This window comes from Ictalurus punctatus, chromosome 12 (genome assembly GCF_001660625.3).
Source record: "Ictalurus punctatus breed USDA103 chromosome 12, Coco_2.0, whole genome shotgun sequence".
Classification (NCBI taxonomy): Eukaryota; Metazoa; Chordata; class Actinopteri; order Siluriformes; family Ictaluridae; genus Ictalurus; species Ictalurus punctatus.
The window spans coordinates 15722354-15743710 of NC_030427.2; the positions used below are offsets into that span (position 1 = coordinate 15722354).

Below are 21357 nucleotides of genomic sequence, written 5' to 3' on the forward strand. Positions count from 1 at the left end.
ATATGTAATTGCATCTATACCCTATATACCGTGCACTTTTTTGCTATTATAAGTAGGAAATAATGGCACCCATGTCCTGTGTAATGAACTGTACTCAGGTTCCATATAGTGCATATCTTACTGTATTATAAGTAGGAAATAATGTCACCTACACCCTACATAGTGCACTATATTTTTAGGACATTTGGGATTTATCTCTCTACTCCATATATAAGGAAATTATATGAGATAAAATAGCTTTTAGTTGTTTCTAGTGAACGGTCAGTCCAGTTCAGCTTCCCTTCAATATATTAAGTATTGGCACCCACACATTATGTATTAGGGTGCGCTATATAGTATATAATATCCACTCTGTCGTATATGTAGTGCACTACATGTGCATTAGGAAGCCATTTGGGATCATCTTGACCCACCTTTTTTAAATAACTTCATAAGAACCAGGAACATTTTTCTATCACAATTTTATTACAAAAATTAGATCTCTCAGTGGTGCCATGCTTTTAGCGTATAACAATACAGTAGAAAAACCCGACCCAAACCATAGGAGAGAGGGAGAAAAAAATAAGCAAACTGTGGACGCAGCTTTTGTTCGCTCATGCTGTGGCTATGCATTAACATTCCTATTACAGTGTACAAACACCTGCCAAAAAATAATCACACACACACACACACTCACCATAATCTGTAACATGTTTAAACCTGCAATCTGTAAAGGTAACACGACAATTAAAGCGAATTTAAAAAATAAATAAAGGAATAAATAAAAAGTGTGTGCGCTGCTGAATCGGTGCTCCAGCCCAAAGGCACTCAGGCTTGTAAGCGTGTTCGTGTTGGCAAAATCGAACGACAACCTCAAGAGAAACATCCGAAGAGACTCAATATAATAAATAAAAAATGTATTCTATAACATCTACATAAACATTAAATGATCTGATTCATTTTACATTATACATTTATCCAGACACATTCAACGCCCAGGTCGATTCAACATACAAATGGCTTTCTGACAGTTCTGGGATTCGAACGTGCAACCTTCTGATCAACTACTAAGCCTCGATGTACAGCTGCGGCCGAAATCCGATCCAAGCGCACAGCCGACGAGTCGAGAACCAAAGCAGTGCCAGTGCAGGGATTTGAACCCACAACCTTCTGTAGTCACAGTGCAAAATCCAGAGACACCATTAAAGAGCAGAACTCGAGCTCGAGGTAAAATACCGTTCAATAAAACCCGTCTTTCCATCTTCGGAGCAATTTTTTTCCCCTTTCTAAAATCTTTCCCCCCAGCAATGTCAATCTTCAAGACACATCTTTCCAGCTTCCATTCCGAGACAAAGCGAGAAAAAAGCTTTTAAAAAGAAAAAAAGCTGAGTGCGATTTGAGAAGAAGAATACAAAAACAAAAATATCCAAGTCCAAAAAACAAAAAACAAAACCAGTGTTGCGGTTTTCAAAAACGTACGACAGGAAAAAGTTTAAGACTGACAAGACTGAGAAGATTTTTTTTTTCTTTCTGTTTCGCACACAAATATGTAAGAATTCATAGAAATCTGTGCTCATGTTCAGTTCATTGTGTACTGTTCTTTTTTTTTTTCTTTTTTTTTTAAACCAACGTCAAAATAAAGACAAGTAAGGACAGAAGCTTTAGAAATATCGCATCTCGGATCGGTGCTGTTTTTCATTATCATGACTTTTTTCAATTTTCTCGTTTCTCCGTGGCAGTTCAGTTGAGCTGACGGCACGGCTCAAAAGTCCACTTGGTGGCGCCGCCGAACACGTCGATGTTAGACTCCGACCAGGACAGAACGTTGCCGGATTGTGCTCTGCTGCTGCAGGTTGCCAGGTTGTAGATCTCGCTAGACGACAGCTTCTTGTCCCACACGTTGAAATTCGCCAGCTCACCTACAAACGCTTGCGTAGCGTCAAATCCGCCACCCAGCGTGTCCTAGCAGAACAGAAAAAAAAACAAAAACAAAAGGTCTGTGAGTTCCACATATAAATAACACAGAAAGCAAACAGGACTGCCGAGTGGATATTATTATTTCTAGTCTAATTAAGGTGTGAAAGTAAAATTTATTTCCAGTTGAAACCAGCTCAGGGGGCAAACATCACAAATTCTATATCTGGCAATCCAGGGCTTTTTTATTTAAAAAAAAAAAAAAAAAAAAAAAAAAAAATGCAAATACACAGTTTCTTCGAGCGCAATCTTTATTAGTATTTTTATTTTGTATTTATTTAATAGTTTTGTGTATTTATTTAAAGTATTCTAGCTTTATTTCGGTACTTCACCTAAAAGTTTTATAATTTTACAATGTTACTGAGGATAAAATAACGGCACCCACACCCTACACTCTGTTGCTAGGCAACTAGAAAATCATGAACACTAATGACTCATAATGGCTAGCAATAAAACAAGCTAGCTTGCAGTTGTTACGGACAATCTGAAGACGTAATGAAAGCGGGAATGAGACAGAATTGTCAGAAATACCAACATTTCTGTCAGATGTGTTGGGAAACTACTAGAAAAAAACTCTATAGGACTAAAAAAATACACTTAAATTACACCTAGCATTGACCGCTAACTCAACTTTAATGGGTTTCACTGCTGAGCTGCAGCATCAGTTTAGATACGGTTTAAATAGTGGAGATATTTTCTCATAATTCTTGATGTTTGTGTTCATAGTTGTTGATGTTTTAAATTCTAGCGTTATTTGTTTTAAATATAGAAGCTTGTAAAGAGTTCATCTATTTTAGTCGCATATTTCTAGTCACTTACTGTAGCTGGAGGAACTTTTTTCTTTTGAGTTATTTCTTTTTATATGTTTTTGTGATCTTCATGATAAAAATAATACAAAAACATATTTTGTCAGGCTGCTTTGTTTCATTAATCGTCAACAAATGAATGAATAATAAATTGACGCTTCTCAGAAGAAAAGAAACTCGCTTGTCCACCAGACCGCATCACAACTGTGAGATATTCTCAAAATATTCTTGTGAACTATCAGAGCTCCTGTCATTTGGGATTCCGCTCTAACCAATTCCCAAAACTGGTCCTTTTTCTAGGTGACATGAATGTCCTCATTTTTTTCATATGTGTAAAAATGACACGCTGTGAATTCCTTGCTGTGAAATAGAAATCCCTTAGCAAACTTGAAATTTCCCTAGCGTCTAGTTTTGAGAACATTTGTAGAACACGCTGCCAGTATTTAATGAGGTGTGTTAAGGACTTGAAACTGGAAAATCCTAAAGGGCTCCCTACTCCCTAATAAGTGCACTACGTAGAAGACATGGCTTCTGACCATGACAGTAATGACTTCCATGCCCTACTTAGTGCACTAAACGCCCAATAACGAACACTTCAGCCTCCTGTTCCATATATAGGGCATAAAATAATAGCTTCTACACACTGGCTGCGTCCGATGTCGCGTAATGTACTGTGATGGTATGTACTGAATTTGATGCAGTACCTACTGCACGGCTGTTGAAACAGTACGTACTAATCAGTATGTGTGTGTAGTATGACTACAATCCCGGACATGTTGGTATTGTCATGTGACCTTCGACGTCGTCATAAACACAAAAATTTTAAAGGGGCCACCATATTAAAGCAACCGCACTAACGGCAAAATGCGCATCAGGAAAGTGAACTGAATTAGTAATGTAATGTGGGCGGGGTTAACAGGCTGAGGTGAATTCGTTGCCGTTAGCTCGGCCGGTCAAGGCATGATGGAGATCACAAAAAAGATTTCAAACACTGTGACAACTGTTTTCTTGTTTAAACCTTCAACAAGTTAACAATTTATTCAGGTATTGTTAAACAAGTCCTGTTTAACCAAGGTTTAATACTTAAAAAGAGCCGACTTGCGGTCTTCTGCCATTTTCTTTCTGAGCTCTTCCGGACCAGTCCCGTTGCATTATGGGAATTTTGACTCACGTGATGTCCATCGGTTGCACACTGCAAAATCTCACCGGAAGCAGTACGCCGTCTGGGTATTTCTCGCCTACTGCAGGGCTGCCGGAGCAACGGGGGTGAGCTGGCATTTAAGCCGGCACTTTTCAAACTACTGAGGCGGTGACCCAGCACTTCAGTCAATAACTGACAGGTCTGACTCAGTTGAAAAACCAATCAGTTTAACTGGGGGGGTGGGACAGTTCTCCTAAAGGGGATCTCCTATGAGCAATAAAGGGTTAACCGCGCATTGTGCTCACTACTGCTTAATAAACGAGTGTTGAGTCAGTAATGTTTCAATATTTGAAGTCACATATGCACATATTGTGTATTCTGATTCGATTACAGGGACGTTCCTCAAATCACATCCTTCAAATGAAGTAAGTAAGGCTTGCTGGGAAAGTAGCGAAACAGACAGTGACAAACAGCCTATCATGGAACATGAACATGTCTTCGAGCTAGGATTAGTGTTATCTGACTTTGTGAACACATTTTTGCCGTTATTAGCTGCCCGAGGAGTAAAATGCAAAATGATGGGTGTGAGGTCGAAACATACTACGCTGATGTTCATTAAAAGGTGTGCCCTGTTACTGTATTATAATCAGACCCTGGCTCCATAGCAATACATATAGTTAGTAGTACGCCATTATTTCTGTAAAGCTGCTTTGATACAATGACCGTTGTAAAAAGCGCTATACAAATAAAATAGAATTGAATAGTCTGTATGTTTGTTTTTTTTTAATAGACAAATGACAGATGTACCCCGTCCCCTCTCCCCCACTTTTTCAGTAGTGGTGCCACCCCTGGCCTAATGTTTCTCATCTACTGAGAATTCAGACGTACTGCTCCTCTGGTGTACTGCTTTTCACCTACTGTGTAGTAGGGTAGTATGCCATTTCGGATGCAGCCACTACGTAGTGCACTATATCCCAAATGGTGAGCCATGAGCAATTCTGCTACTTAAAAGGTGCGATAGTCTGTTTTTTTATTTCTTACTTGGACAAACAACCTGCGAGTTATGTAAAACATGGTCAAATATAAAGGAGTAAAAACAAAAAATGTCGACTCTATCTGCTTAACTTTTGGAGACCTGATCATGAAAAAAAACTGACTAATCTTAAATAATGCATCGTTAAATTCTTTTTATAAAGGCATTATACAGGGCCGTAAATAGACAGACAGACAGACAGACAGACAGACAGATCCTCACCTGTTCCTGGCCCAAGACCAGAACTCCGTTGGGTTTGATGGGATGATACGGAGCCAGGTTCTCTCCAGTTCCACGCAGAACACCATCCTGAAACGCTTCCCAAACACCGTCACGTGTTGTCCACGTGATGCAGATGTGATGCCATTTCCCGTCGTTTATCAGGAAGGGCAGCTTTGCGACCTGCAACAGAGCGACGGGCATTATACTTATGTTATTAGTAGTAATAGTAAGGAATAAAACACTGTGTGTGGTGCTGTTATAGAAAAATAATCAGCAGTTATTATGGTGTAATGATGAGGAGTTACTGTTACTACCCCGGAGTCCAGTGTCTTCCTTATTAACTGCATGCCCCTGAGTGTTTTATTCCTCTTATACCACAATGATTTGCCAACGATTACGAATGATTATTTATTAAAGAACGAGACCTAATACTTTTTATCAGTTTACATCAACTACAATCAGTTCCCGTTATCACTTACGTTATAGCAGCTATAAACAGTCGTTCCCTCACCAGCCTCGTTTCCCTCTTTTCAAGTTAATAAGACAAAATAAACGGCAACTAGTCGAGAAACTTCAACGTTGAAACTCGTCTGTCCTGAAGATGTCGGAAAACTGACAGCTTTGAATCTGACACTGGAGACTCCTTCCATGAATGTTAATAAATAAAAGTCATCATATCGGTGATTTTTTAAATCCGTTAGAATGTGGAGCATCTGCTGTTAAAAGTCCCTGCGAATGAGCTGTTGCTATAGGAACGATAACGACAAAATAACAATAGCGATAACATCCGACCAATCAGAATCCAGAACTCAACAGCGCTGTGTAATTCGCAGTACCTTGTCGTTGATGAGGATTTCCATGGGATTGTTGCCCCACTCGATGAGCACGAGCTCGTTGGACTGTCCTGGCACGGCGTAGGAGAACGGCGTTCCCACTCCGGGCGAGGCGTTGGATTTGATCCACAGGCACAGCGTGAAAGCGTACATCTCCGGCAGACTGCGCTTCACTTTAGCGTACATGTAGTTGGTGCGTAATGGGAACGTCAACTGGAACTTATCCATGGGTCTGCTGCCTTTAGGTCCTACCGAACAACAGGGAAGAAATGTTTTTGTGTAGTGCGCTCAGAGAGAGTGAGTGAGTGTGTGTGTGTGTGTGTGTGTGTGTGCTACCTTTCTCCAGGTCAGTGACTCGGTGGTGTAGAGTGCTCAGTGTTGACTCCACGCGGTTGCGCTGCTCCGTGTCGTTACTCGCTCCTGCTTTACTCTCCTCCAGCGTGTTGACTCGAGACAGAACCTGCTTCTCCATGTCATCGATTTTATTCTGCAGTAAATCCTTCAGGCTGTTGGCCTGCACCGAGCCGTTCGTCCGGCTGTACTGCTGAGGAGTTAAACACCACATCAATGAGAACTGAGGCGGTCCAGTTAACACTGACACTAAACACTGAGCACTGAATTAACACCCACAGTGTGGAATTAACACTGAACACATCACTCACATCACACGCTCAAAGCACTTAGGAGGATCACTGTAAAACTAGACACTGTACTGTTAGAACAAACACTTGGCATCAAATTAACACTGAACACATCGCTAATGTTACACACTCTGAGCACTGAGGTGGTTCATTTAACGCTGGAAAACTAGACACAGCACTGAAACAAACCCCCAGCGTTGAATTAACACCTACAGTGTGGAATTAACACCAAACCCACTGTTCGTATCGCCCACTCGCCCAACTGAGGTGGTTCAGTAAACACTGTGAAACAGAACACTGAGCTGAAATATGCAGCATAGAATTAACACCGAACACATTGCTCACATCGCACACACAGCACCGAGTAGGTTCCATAAACAATGAGAAACCGTGATAAATCAACACCCATAGCGCTGACGTAACTCCCTTAGTGTTGAATGAATTACCTCGGTGTTAAATGAACATCTCTGCTATGTCTGTGTGATGTTGATTTAACTCTTCACACAAAAGGCATCCATCTAATAACATAGGTGTTAAATGAACACCGTGCCTTTTTAAGAAGCCTGTGGGGGTTCGTGTCATGGTGTCATGTCATTGTTTCAGCACTGTGTTTATTTTTACAGTGTTGAATTAGTGTTAAGTCTTAAACCTGACAATGTCGAATGAACACATTTCGTGCTGAAGGGTTGATCTTAAATAAACCCTTAAATAAACACTTTTACAGTGTTGAATGAATACCTCATTCTTATAGTCTCTAACTATAAGATACTAACCGATATTTTTACACATTAACATCAAAGCAAATTCTAAACTAACTGTCCAAATTAAACGCATACAGTGTTGAATGAAAGCATTTGGTGTTTGAATAGTGTTAAAACACACAGTTGTGTTGAGTTTGCATCAACAGCTGACGTTAAAATGAATGTCTGCCGTGTTAGACTGTAAGCAGTGTTAAGTAGACACTGGACACTCTGCTGCATGAAGGACGTCTTAGAAACCCGTTAATCTCATTTCAGGCTTAGACTGAGCCGCTGTGCACATTGAAAGCAAATCATCAGAACTCAACACTCCTCCAAGTTACTAAACACTCGCACACTTGCGTTATTATTAACACACGTCAGAGGAGATTAAGAGGCACGAGGCATAGAGCGTGTCAGAAACACCGACCGAGACAGTGCAGATGTTCCTGTTTCAGTGTTGAATTCGCCTCGTTTTTGTGTGGACATTTTCTATGTACGTTTTACAGAAATGAAGATCTACTTGAACTGTTGGACCTCCAGTCCCAGAACGAACTTTAACGGTGTCGATCTCTGCCGGATTCAGCTTTGGGTTAATATGTGCTTGAACATTAAATACTAATATTTACATTTGATCATTTTACATAAACTCTCCTGCAGCTACAACCTCGAATGGATTTTTACAGTGTTTTAAAATGATAAATGGTTTAATTAACACTTCCGGTGATAATTCTACTCTTTGAGCGATTGAGAGGTTTGTATAACGTAACACACCTAAGGAATTGAAATAAAGCCTTAGAGTGTAGAATTAACACATTCAATGCCTTTAAAAATGACTAACATAGTAGTGAATAAACACCTATGGAAGGGAATTAACTCTAACTCTAGTGTTGAGTCTCTGCGTACACGGTATAATAAACTCTTAGTGTGTTGAATTAGCACTAATCATATGATATATTTGTTGTTTTAAAAAGGTAAATGAACAGAATTAAACACTGCAGATGTTAGGGTTATTAACCTCAGAGGGGAACATTGGTTCCTCAAGGGTTCATTGGATAGTTAAGAGTTCTACCTTTCTAAATAATAATAATAATAATAATAATAATAATAATAATAATAAATAAAAAAGTTTCTAAAATAGTTCCCTAAATGGAAACTTTCTGTTTTATGGTTCTACATAGAGTTCCCTAAGAGGAACGAACCAAACAACGTGTGTGTGTGTGTGTGTGTGGACCGTGTTGAGTTCTCGCCCCTCAACCATCCATGAAACGGATTAAAGTACCTCCAGGTTCTCCAGCCTCTGTTTGAGCGTAGCTAAAGTGAGCCCGAGCTGCGCCAGTGTGTCCCCGGGAGTTCGGGACACGTCCCCCATGGTGTTCTTGCCCGACTCCTTCCTGCGTCCGCCGGCTTTCTGCGCCGTTCCTCCGTCCTCCTGCGCGCCCTCGCAGCGGCTCAGCTTTCCCGTCAGCTCTCGGATGGTCTCCTTCTGGCTCATGATGGTCTCCTTCTGCTGCAGGACGGTCTCCCGGAGCTGCAGCACGGTGCTCTTCAGGTCCTCCGCCGGTGCGCTGTTCTGCATCGTGGCTGCGCACAGGTCCGCGTCCTTCGGCACCGACGTGCACACGAACTGTGTGGCGCCGAACTCCTGCGCGGATCCGGACAAAAACACCGCGGAGGAAAGTAGCAAAAGTGTCCAAGAGACTCGCTCCATTCTGGGTTTCTAGATGTGTGTGGGGTTTTTTTTTCTTGTTGTTGTTCTTTCCGTTAAGCCTCCTAATATCCTGACGCGTTAAAGAAGATTATGGGACTTTGCGCTGCGCGTAACCGCTTATATAGGAGCGCAGAGTGTGCGCGTCAGCCCTCGCGGTGTGAAAGCCACGCCCCCCTCGTAACGCCCCTGTTGTAAACGTGACGTTTCTGCGGTTGGACAGTGTAGGGCGCTAGTGCAAGTCTCCTGACGTCCTCTCCTGACGGAGCACATGGCCGTGGGTATGAAGTGAAGACTATCCGAATATCTGCAGAAATAAACGCGTTAGCTTCATGACTTCATGCTGCGTATCTGAATCCGATTACTGCTTACCTTTATCTGTATTCTGTTTTATAGCTGAAGTGGGCGTGGACTATAACCTGAAAGGTGTTTTGTTTTTTTCTCCCAGATGTTGAGTGGTGTGTGAGCTGTGGTTCTGACTGCTCCTCAATCTCAGCTCGAGCTCATAAACAGTCTCCGCTAGAGAAGATTTAAAATCCCGCGCACATGGTTATTAGTAGCTGCGTTTACATGGACAACGATAATCCACTCTTAATCCGATTAAGACCATACTCTAATTAAGAAACTACCATACTGACCTTAATCTAATTAAGGTCATAATCGAAGTAAGCAGTAATCTAATTAAGACAGGTGGAGTACTCATGTTTTAGTCGCATTATGGACGTGTAGTAGTGACATGTAAACACCTTAATCACATTATGAACGTCATGTGGGAGTTTTCACCGCATTTTGCGACAGGACACGATCACACACGGCAGTTTTACGTTTACGGCGAACAAGAGAGTTCGGCTCTGTCCCAAATCGCATACTTTCCTACTATAGGCCTCTAGTGGGGAAAAATACATGTATCTCGGCTACTATATAGACGGTAACTACGCGATTTGGGACACACCCACCGCTTCAAGCAGTTGTCTGTTAGCACGTACAGCATGACAAATAATTAACTGCATTTAAAGCGTTCGTAAAAAAAAATCAAGTAAAAACACCCAAAACTGTATACGGTACCATAACGAAGACGAACTGTATGTTGATACGTGAAATTCTGGAGGGACGTCGGATGACGTGGCGTGGTGACGTAATGACGCGGGCTAATCTAATTATGTTCTAAAACACGTAAAACGGGAACATGACAGGAGTATTCTAAAAGCAACTCATGTAAACACCTTAATCACAACATTATCTTAATCAGAGTAAGGTCAATAATTAGATTACTGCTGTCCATGTAAACGTAGTCAATGTTGTTTTTAACTGACCACAAGATTTTTTTAATCAAATCAGGTTGGTTCTGTTTCTCAAAATATAAACGAACTTGTAGCATAGTTTAAACCACTGCAGCCCTGACCAGGCACTTACTAAATAGCACATGTTCATACTAATGATATAATGATAATGTTAATGTATATGAATGGTCTTTGTTTGTCCCGTGTTCTTCATATGTGATCTTTCGCACCAGTACGAGAATAAAAAAAATATTGTATTGCGTCCTGCAACACATGCGTTCTGGGTGATCAGATCCTAAGTGGACAGTGGTAAGTGATCTGATCAGTCAGGACACATGGGGCTGTGTAGCTGCAGACTGGTGAGAGTGTCCATGCTGACCCCTGTCCACCACTGAAAGCACCTACAATGGGCACGTGAGCATCAGAACTGGACCATGGAGCAACGGAAGAAGGTGGCCTTGTCTGATGAATCACATATTCTTTTACATCATGTGGATGGCCGTGTGCGTGTGTGTTGCTTCCCTGGGGAAGAGATGGTACCAGGATGCACTATGGGAAGAAGGCAAGACTGTGGAGGCCGTGTGATGCTTTGGACAATCTTCTGCTGGGAAACCTTGGGTTCTGGCTTCATGTGCATGTTACTTTGACACGTACTACCTACCTAAACATTGCTGCAGTCTAAGTGCACCCTTTCATGGCAACGGTATTCCCTAATGGCAGGAATGTTCATGAAAGGTTTGTGGAACATGACAAAGAGTTCAAGTTCTTGACTTGGAGCTCCAAATTCCCCAGATCTCAATCCGATCGAGAATTTGTGGGACTGGGATTTGTGTACTGGACAAACAAGTCTGAATCATGGAGGCTCCACCTCGTAACTTACAGGACTTAAAGGATCTGCTGCTAATGTCTTGGTGCCAGATACCATAGCACACCTTCAGACGTCTTGTAGAGTCCATGCCTTGACGGGTCATAGCTGTTTTAGTGGCACAAGCAGGAAAAAAATGCACATGCGAAACGCTTTCATTCTCTGGTCAGAAACATGGTGACTGGAAAAAGTTAAACAAACCTTTGTCAGCTTTTTTATTTATTTATTTATTTATTTATTTATTTGCCTCTGCCACTAGGTGGTGTACACATGCATTGTGGTTTCAGGTTGTCTGTCCGTGTGTGAGTCCGTCCGAGATTCTCGTTAGCGCTATATCTCAAGAACGAGTGGTTGAATGACTGGAATTTTGATTGTAACCCACAGAAACCAACTGACACGATTTTTGGAACTGATCTCCACATGGTCAAGGTCACATCAATGTCAAATATCTGAAATAGCCTTTCTTCAATAGTTTTGTAAGGGTATTCGTTAGATTTGTTGTGGGCGGAGACATCACATCTCCATCGAGTTCTACTCGTTTCTTTTTCTTCATCAGTCCAAATCACCTGGGCTCACATCTGCAGAAGGTTGTCATCAGCAACCCAAAATGCACAGCGCGTTTGGTTCACTTCCTGTATTCAGGTCGATTCAGGATCAAATCGCTTTCTCGCTGAAATCAAACACCACGCTACATCTCGACTGGAACCCCACAGAGAACCCATCACTCAGATGCTCTCAAGCCGGTTGTTTTGGTCCACAAGCAGACTATTCTTTTTCTTCTAAGAGTAGAGTCTAAGTCAACCCTTTCATAATGTATTCATCATCATCATCATCTTCATCATTTATAATGAACTCATTTTGAACTTCCTATAATTCCAGTTGTGCAAGATCAGCGCAAAAACAGACCACAGTGTTGTTTCACTCATCACTCTAATAATCTGTTAGCACTCGCTCCGCTCCTCGCCCTGTATTTATCCAAACTGACCCTCAAGACTCGCTTAATTTGTCTCATTATCGATCGGAGGTGTTTGAATCAGCGACTTGCCGTGAACGTGGAGTCTGTGAAAGAATTGTTTAATGGACCGGATCTTAATTGTGGCTCTTGGATATTTTCTGGAATCAGCACCTGCACAACGAGCGGCTTGTGGAAGTGAAGGTGTACAGCTTTATTACCTGCTAATGACCTCTGGGTTCACCTGGATGCATATCTTTCTACAGAAACTAGCCACTGGGTTTGGTTATTATTTTTTTCGGTTTGTTTGTTTTTTTGCAATTAAGCGTGTACTCAGGCTGGACTGAATCCTCTCCGGACCGGAGCACGTACACCGACGCAGTTTGTCTTCATTTATCGGCCCTCATTTGGATTTCCACAAAAGCACACCAGTGCCATATGCTGTACAAAACACCGTGCTGTTCTCACTTATGCCTTTATTGATTGATTCTTTTCGGCAGTGTGACAGAGACAGAGGTCCCCGCTGTAATATCCGCCTCCTGGCAAAGCAGTGTTTAATAAAAACAGCTTTTTGACCTGGTGTGTAGCTGCAGCACAGCCTTACAGCAGCTTTTCCCAGATTTTCAGACCTGGTGCGCTGTTATAAGGCAAATAAGAAGCTGAATATCTCCAGAGAGACAAATGAGAAAGCAAGAGAGGTGTGTTGTTTGTGAAATAAATCTCTCCTTAAATCACTGTTCCAAATGTTGTTGGTTTTTTTATGATTATTTTTCAAGTTCAAATATTCATGATTTTCCCACTCATTTTTTTTTTTTGTCAAATAACATCTGTAACATCTTTGCAATTTTTTTTTCCTGACAGCATTCTTATTTTTTTTTCTTTGTTTTTTTGTTTGAATTTTCCCCTCTCTTAAGATTGGCTTTAATATTCAAAAATAAATAAATATTTTTACATACCGGTATTGCTAACTAAGTGGAAGGAAGGCAGGGTGGCAGGTTAAAAAAAAAAATCATTATAAAGATTATAAATTATATCAAATAATATATTACATAGATAAATGAACAAATAAACAAACAAATATAGAAATAAATAACTATAGGGAGAATTTTTTGCTATCTCATCAAATGGAAGAAAAACAAGTACATTTTTACAATGCAACTCTTTAGAAGATTAGGAGAAATCATTTATAAACAACGGTTTCCGTCTTAAAACTGCAGTACATGATTCCCCCCCCCCCCCCCCCCCCCCACACACACACACACATACACACACACACAAACACACAAACACACATTTCACAGAACACGCAATTCAAAAAGGCCAAATGATGTTATGTGTCATGCAATCAGAGAAGGAACTCTGAACAACAGTTCTCAGCAGTCACTGCATCACAGTCACATGACCACCTGCACCTAAATCACGATCCTGTTAACGAGCACACACTAGTGTGTGTGTGTGTGTGTGTGTGTGTGTGTGTGTGTATAGCCACAGTTTGCACTGCATTCTTTATCTTACGTTTGTCTTACCTGTCTGAATAAAACAGCTTTATAATGGACGTGTTTTTATTATCGATATATCCAGGACAGATGTGAGATATATGAACAGTTTACTAAAATCTATAAACATTTCATTTTACTAGAAGTTAGAGACGGCACCGATCCGATACCCGGGATCAGTATCGGGCCGATAGTGGTGGTGACTTGATGGTTAAGGCTCTGGGTTACTGATCGGAAGGTCGGGGGTTGAAGCCCCAGCGCTGCCAAGCTGCCACTGTTGGGCTCTTGAGCAAGGCCCTTAACCCTCTCTGCTCCAGGGGTGCCGTATCATGACTGACCCTGCACTCTGACCCCAACTTCCTGACAGGCTGGGGTATGTGAAGAAAATAATTTCACTGTGCTGTCATGTATATGTGACCAATAAGGACTCATTATCATTATCGTTGTTATACTAAAAATGGTGGTTCAAATAGCAGAGAAAACAGGATCCTGTAGCAAACAGGATTTGGATTTGGAAAAGAAATATATTTGTGGAGCTGGAAACAAAAAAGTTCATTAAAGTAAAAGTTAAAAAGTACATTTTTCATTTATTAGGATTGATTTTTATTATATTTACACTTTATACTTTATTACATTTGTTACATTAGAAATGTAAGTGATTTTTGTGTGAAAGAGTTTAACTGTGAAGTGCTTCAGTGACACACAAAAAAAAACAACAGAAATCTGAGTAGTTTTGAAAAAAAAAACATATGAGATGGGTATCGCTATCGGCCAACACTCGAGGTCTCGTGCCATCTCTGACTGTAATATAACAGTGGTAACAATTAGATCTGAATGATTGGATAAAACGTTCACGCGTTTAGTTTTTGTTTTTTTTATTCTGTAACAATGCTCAAAATAAATGTAACACTAATGACATCACCCAGCGTCATTTCAGACATTGTGTAATTAGATTCGTTTTTCTGGATCAGCTTGAAATATAAAGTTTCAAAACACTGGAAAGGAAAGACAAATAACACTGATTTAAACGTTAAACATTAAACATGAAACACACACATATGCACAACTATTACCGTTCCTCTTAAACCCCAGCCACAGACCCATTGTGGTGATCAATATTACACCTAGAACACTGTCCTGATCGTCGTGTCCCTGTAATTACTCTCATTTTGTCTCATTAGCTCGTTCACAGGTGCATCGGTTTGTTTAATGTCTTTGTAAAAGTCCTGCTCCTTGTTTTTCCATACAGCGTCGACCGAACTCAGACACAGGAAGTCTGACATCGGCGTGACCGCAACAGGAACTGTTCCACTGGCTGAAATCACCCACACGGTTATCTACGAGACTTCCTGGAAGATCACATTGTAGGAGTCTCAACTGAAATAAACGGAAAGCAATTTTCTGAATGATTAAATATTTGGGAAATCATGTTTTATTCCTTTTATACCGCAGCAATTTGCCCACAACTACAATTGCAGTTGTTTTTATTTATTAAAGAGTGTTACATGTCATCGTTTTGATCTATTTAGAGTTCCATCATGTTACAGCAGCTATCAACAGTCGTTTATTTTTTTTTTTTTGTATTATGGAAATGCTGTGTGATAGAACGAGTGCTTTGCTGTAAACCTGCGTTACTGTCAAAGCTGCTGTTCTAGAGAATTAATCAACACCTTCTGGCCAATCAGGATCCAGAATTCAACAGCGCTGTGGTGTTTTGTATTGTGTTATTGAGAAAAGGCTTACGGTATAGATTGTTCAGTTCAGTCATGAATTTCTCTCTCTCTCTCTCTCTCTCTCTCTCTCTCTCTCTCTCTTCTAATCTTCTGCTTTATGCTTTGGCGCTGTTTCACTTGATGCTAATAAAGCTAATATATGCTAATGTTCTCGACGGAGACTAAATGCTCGAACATTCCAGATGAACACAAAGTGGTGCAGGGTGTGAGGAAACGTTGTATAGATGGAGAGAAATGGGATTTTAGCGGTCACTGTGTCTGAATCAGGCTTCCGGAGGTGCCTGGAAATAACATTACTGCAAAATACATTATTATACATATAGCAGCACGTGAAAGCAGGATGTACGCAGAAGGGCTGTTAATTAGGGGGGGGATCAAACCACAGAATGATGCTGCGGTCACACACCGAACTGATTCAGTCAGGCAGCTGAAGACTGAAATCAGGAAGAAAAAAACACAACAGACACGCAACTATAAATAACTATGAGATCGCAAAAATTAGGGAAGCTTCATTCAGAAAGTTACAATGGTTGTAAACTAATTAACGTTATTATTAATATGTTAATATGACTATGATGTTACCCCGCCATGGCCATTTTTATTTATTTATTTATTTATTTTTGGTCATGTCAGGTTAGTAATTTTATTTTTTTGAAAAAGGACGAATAATAAAACCCGCGGTTAATGATATTTAGCAAGTTTTGGTACAGAAAAATATGGAGAATGTTAAGGAATGAACACATTTAGGCATTTACACCACAGCGCTGCTGAATTCTGGATGCTGATTGGTCAGAAGGTGTTGATTAATTCTCTAGAACAGCAGCTTTGACAGTAGCGCAGGTTTATATGAAAGCGCTCGTTCTGGTCTAATAGGTTACCGTTTCTATCTATAATAACGGCTTACGCAGGGATTTGTGCACGTCGTGGAGAAAAAAATGTGTGTAATCGCTGACCTGTAAGGAGATGTTTATTTATGTAACCTTTATGGAAGAAGTCTCCAATGTCAGAGGTAAAGCTGTGAAGTTTTCTGATATCTTGAAGACAGATGAGTTTACGCTTCTTTGCGGTTTCTCGGTAAGAGAGAGAGAAAAATAAACAGATAAAGAGTAAATAAATGAATAAATAATTGTAATCATTGGGAAATTGCTGCAGTGTAAGAGGAATAAAACACTTGAGGGCATGCTGTTGCAGGAAAATAATCCACTTCTGGGTGGTAACATTATCTCTGCTTCATCACTCCACCGCTTCGTTGAATATTTTCTTATAACAGCATGACACGGAGTGTTTGATTCTTTACATATGAACTGATTGGAGTGTGTTACATTGAAATCTAATCTAAAATAAAGCGTTTAAGGCATTTGTGTAGCAGTGAAAGCGTTTTTTCTCTCGTTGGTGAACAGAACGAAAGAAAAACTTCTCTACCTGGCGGGCAACAAAGAATAAAAAGTCAATAACAACAGTGTGTGTGAGTGTGTGAGTGTGTGCGTGTGTGTGTGATTTGTTCACCCCTGCTGAGCTCTTACGTCCATGCCTCGGGCTTTTAGTCATTACAGATAAATTTCACTTTGAAGAAGTGATGTAAAATTCAGATATAAATAATTTTTTATGTCATCTCTGATCCAGCTGTGACGAGTTTCCACAGAGAGACCTGGATATGAAACAAACATTTCTGGAATGTTGGAAAAAGGATGGAGAGATCAGATGGGTGGTGCAGTGACACCTGTGGAAAGAGGACGGCGGGAAATGAGGTCTTTAGTTGATGCTGGTGAGACACCATCAAAAAAGGAAGTGAAGGAAGGTTCAGTCGTAGGGCGAGATGAAGGCGAGAGAGAGAACGAGAGAGAGAGAGAGACAAAGACAAAGAAATATAATTTATCAATTAATTAAAAAAAACAGTAAATAACTATATAATGAATTATAGTAATTAATAATGTAAATAGGTATTAGTAAAAGTAAAAAAAAAGTGAAACAAACAAACAAACAAAAATGTCACACAGATGTTCCTTAATGAATAGTAGTTTAAAATAACAGTAAAAGATTATTATTATTTTTAAAGAATAGCAAATAAAATACTAAAATTATATCAATTTTAACTGTACGCAAAAGTAAAAAATAGTTAATACTTGAAAATTGGAAACATAATAGTAATTAACACTGAAAAATAATTGTATTTAATATTGAAACACCAACAAGAACATTCTGTGTAAAAAAAAAAACACCAAAACATTATTTTTTAAAAATTGGCATACAGATGACAACCAAAAAACATTGTTATAATGGATTGGGAACAGTTGTGTTCTGTGTGTTTTGCTCGATGTTTCATGTCGCACCAGCGTTTCAGTTTTTGCATCCTGGAGCTCTGTTTTTTGTGAATGAACTGTAAAATAACGGTAATTAATTATTTAAAAAAAAATTCTACTTAGAACCTGGGTGTAAACTTTTGAATGCAGTTGATTTATATCAGATGAAGGTGGGGTGTATGAGAGAAAATAGAGAGATACAAAGAAAGAGAAAGAAAAACAAACATAGAAAGAGAGAGAGAGCGTGTAAGGCTTAGCATCACCATGCAGCCATAATTTAATATTTTCATTTCACTCAGACTGGATTTTCTCCTCTGATTGGATTTTTGGTCAGTGAGCGTCTGATCAATGGAGTATTATAGAAGAGAGAAAGAAAGTACAGGAGGCGGGGCTTACCCTGTGTCAACACCGCAGACTTTTTTCCCCTCACATTACCTGAATCATTATATATTATACACTCTCGTCTCACGTCATATATTTATTTTAACTTAATAAAAACATTTTGACCCTTATGCACTCAAACCAGCTCACATTCGCACGCTTACATATATAAATATATATATATATATATATATATATATATATATATATATATATATATATATATATATATAGACCTCAGTATTAATTATGAGGCAGTGGCACATGTTGTGATGGTCACGTGGTGATTTATGCTAACTAGCTTAACCTTATAGGATGCAAAAGAGGAATTTTTACATACAGTGGTGCTTGAAAGTTTAGAATTTTCATATATCTGACCCATATGCATGACCCATTTTCTCAAGAGATTCAGTTCATGAACAGATGTCTGACATTTCCAGGCCACACCCACTCCATATATGGAAAGGGAGACCAAAGGTCAGAGAAGGTTAGAAAGAGAAAGAGAGATAGGAAAAGAATGAGAGATAAAAAATGAAAGATAGATAGAGTAAGGAAAACATAATGAAAGAGAGAGAAAGAGAAGAGCTGAGAAAGCATTATATATATATATATATATATATATATATATATATATATATATATATATATATATATATATATATATATAATTTATATATATAATTTATTAATAATGCAGGCTTCTATTATGGCCCACTCTCTCCTAATGACAGAAATAGATCACACTCGCTGCTCATTGCAACACACACACACACACACACACACAATAAAGACACACACGCACTCAGCTCAAACACGGCCATTTTGAAACGTTATAGCAGGGGTTTGTGATGCAGCTGTTTATTTCTGTCTATTGAATGTTTACTCTCACGTTTACTCTCAGAACATCCGAACAGACATATTATCCTCTTATTCTCACATAGAAAACTACCTTCCCTGAAGAAAAACCACAAAAAAACAGCGCTCCAGTGGAGCATTGTTCACACCTGCAGCCTTTAACGGGATTTTACCAGGACACACACGTTAACATTTTACGTTGCACAGAACGTCACGTGTTAAAAGGAGTTTGTTTATGTCACGTGTGTGTTCTCTTTACTACACATCCCATACCCGGACCGTACCATTCGTCTAAAAAGACTTTGGTCACTGAATTCATTTCTGAAATTTCTTCTCATACAGTACTGTATTATTTCCCTGGAATTTTCCTAGCTCTTGTCTTGGCTGATGGCTCCATCAAGAATTTTTTCTCTGGCTTTGCTTTCACACCTTCCTAACTGTAATCAATTAATGATGATTAAATAGCTATTCTCTTCTCTGTGATGGAGGGACAGCTTCCTGTCTCCCTCCCTAGCACTTTCCACCGGTCACGTACATCCGTTCTGCGACGTCTCACTTGTTTCTCAAAAGCTTCACAAAGTTAAGATCTTAACTGGTAGAGACAGAGTGTTCGATGTGATTAACCATCTATGTGTTGCGATGCTTGAGGAAAGTAGTAGTGCAGGGGTATATGTAAAGAGAGTGCTGCAGCGGCGCTTTAGTCCTTTAGTCTGTCCACGTCTTCTTCTGTACACTCTGCTTAAACAGATCAGCTCCCAAAGCTTTCATTTCATCCTAACACCATCACTCATCGTCTCGTAGGTCTCTAACTAGCCAAGGCGAGTCTCTGTCATTGTCTAAATGTGTTGCATTCTGGGATTTGGAGTCCAGTGTTTGCATCAACTACTTCTGTGCTGGATTTCTCTCACAGGATCTCTCCCAGTTCTAAATAACTGAAACTGATGATTGCGCTGAATTTTATAGAACACCAGAGTCTTCTTCTTCTTCTTCTTCTTAATTTCTGCTTCCATTCACGTAAAATAACTACTCATCAACATGTCCTCCTCTTTCCGGTTAATTTATTTCTGTTCACACGTGATCTCTCCTTCAACACTGTGACTTCCTGTGATCTACAGACCTGAAAAAGCTCACTGTGTCATATGAGATCAGGTTGCACCATGCAACTAAAAGCCTGAACTGACCTCAGATCCGTTTTCAGTCTCTGGCGCATTACTCAGCGCTCGTGTCGTTCCCTGTTTGGCTCCAAAAAGCCATTTCCGTGCTCATGAATCACCGCACCACGAACGAGTGCATTTCATATGGCTCGTCTGGCCTGTGGTAATGCTCCGCACGCTCCCCTGCCGCCGCAGCTCGTATTATTCGGATGATGATAAATCCACCCTAGTTTGACGGGAGGGGACTCTATAAAGACCCATGGAGCGCTGCTCGTGATTTTTGGATGTAAGAATTACTTCTCCACCTGCTACGACGTGCCTGAACATGAAAAACAGACGTCACGCGCTTCTGTCATATTTCTCCTGCGTGTGGAAATTGAACAGTTTATTAGAGCGACTGAAAAGAAAAAAAAAAAAAAAAAAAGAAAAGTGCTCATTGTTCCACACCAGCTCCTGAAAATTTCTAGAAAGAGTCCCTCATTGTGCTGGACAGGATATTAAACAGATTCTCGATGTGACGTGATAATTATTGACATTACCTTCTCTTTTGCAATGTGCTTTAACATTAAACATCAGCATTATTTACTTAATTAACATGCTGTATTATCTGGTTTGTCTGTAAACGCTGCGTAATTACGCATGATTATTCTGCATAACATTAAAAATCGTTCTGAAATCATCAAAAATCTGAATACATAATGAACATCGCACTAACACAGGTCACCAGGGATAAATATTGCCATCCACTGTCCAACGTTGCTGATAATCGTTTCAAATCGATCAGCTATCTGATTATTATAAGGAATAAACCCACTCCGTGTCGTGCTGTTATAAGAAAATAATCAACCATGTGTCGGTGTGACGAAGCCGAGTACCTGTTACCATACTGAAGTTTATTACGTTCCAATAACGGCACATCCTGAAGTGTTTTATTCCACTTATACCACAGCAATTAGTCAGCGTTATTTAAAAAAAACATACTTTTCTCATACTTTTTTATCCTTTTATAGTTACATCTACATTATAGCAGAGATCATATAAAGCCGTGATTTGCAGCTGCACTGCTTATGAATTATTCTGTTCAGTGTATGACTCATTATTAAAGAAATAATCAATGAATCCAAGAATTAGCATGCTTAATGATGAAGTTTATAGTTTGTTCATTGATAAAGAATAAAACAATAACGCTAGTTAAGGAAAGCAGGTAAAATGTGGAACGGAACAAAAATGATCTCTAATTAATATATATATATATATATATATTATT

General features: G+C 39.7%; 1 protein-coding gene across 2 annotated transcripts; it reads right to left on the reverse strand.

Moving 5' to 3' along the window:
• Positions 1-881: 881 nt before the first annotated feature.
• Positions 882-9177, reverse strand: LOC108272387 (neuronal pentraxin-1). 2 transcript variants are annotated; one of them, XM_017480779.3, is made up of 5 exons: positions 8649-9177; positions 6325-6529; positions 5992-6236; positions 5156-5335; positions 882-1941 (listed from the first exon to the last, which is right to left on the reverse strand). In XM_017480779.3, exons 1-5 carry the CDS (start codon positions 9075-9077, stop codon positions 1720-1722), a joined length of 1281 nt encoding a protein of 426 aa, XP_017336268.1. In that variant the 5' UTR covers positions 9078-9177; the 3' UTR covers positions 882-1719. The 2 variants fall into 2 exon arrangements, with proteins under 2 accessions (XP_017336268.1, XP_017336267.1); XM_017480778.3 differs by having other exon boundaries at positions 6325-6532; positions 8649-9174.
• Positions 9178-21357: the final 12180 nt, after the last annotated feature.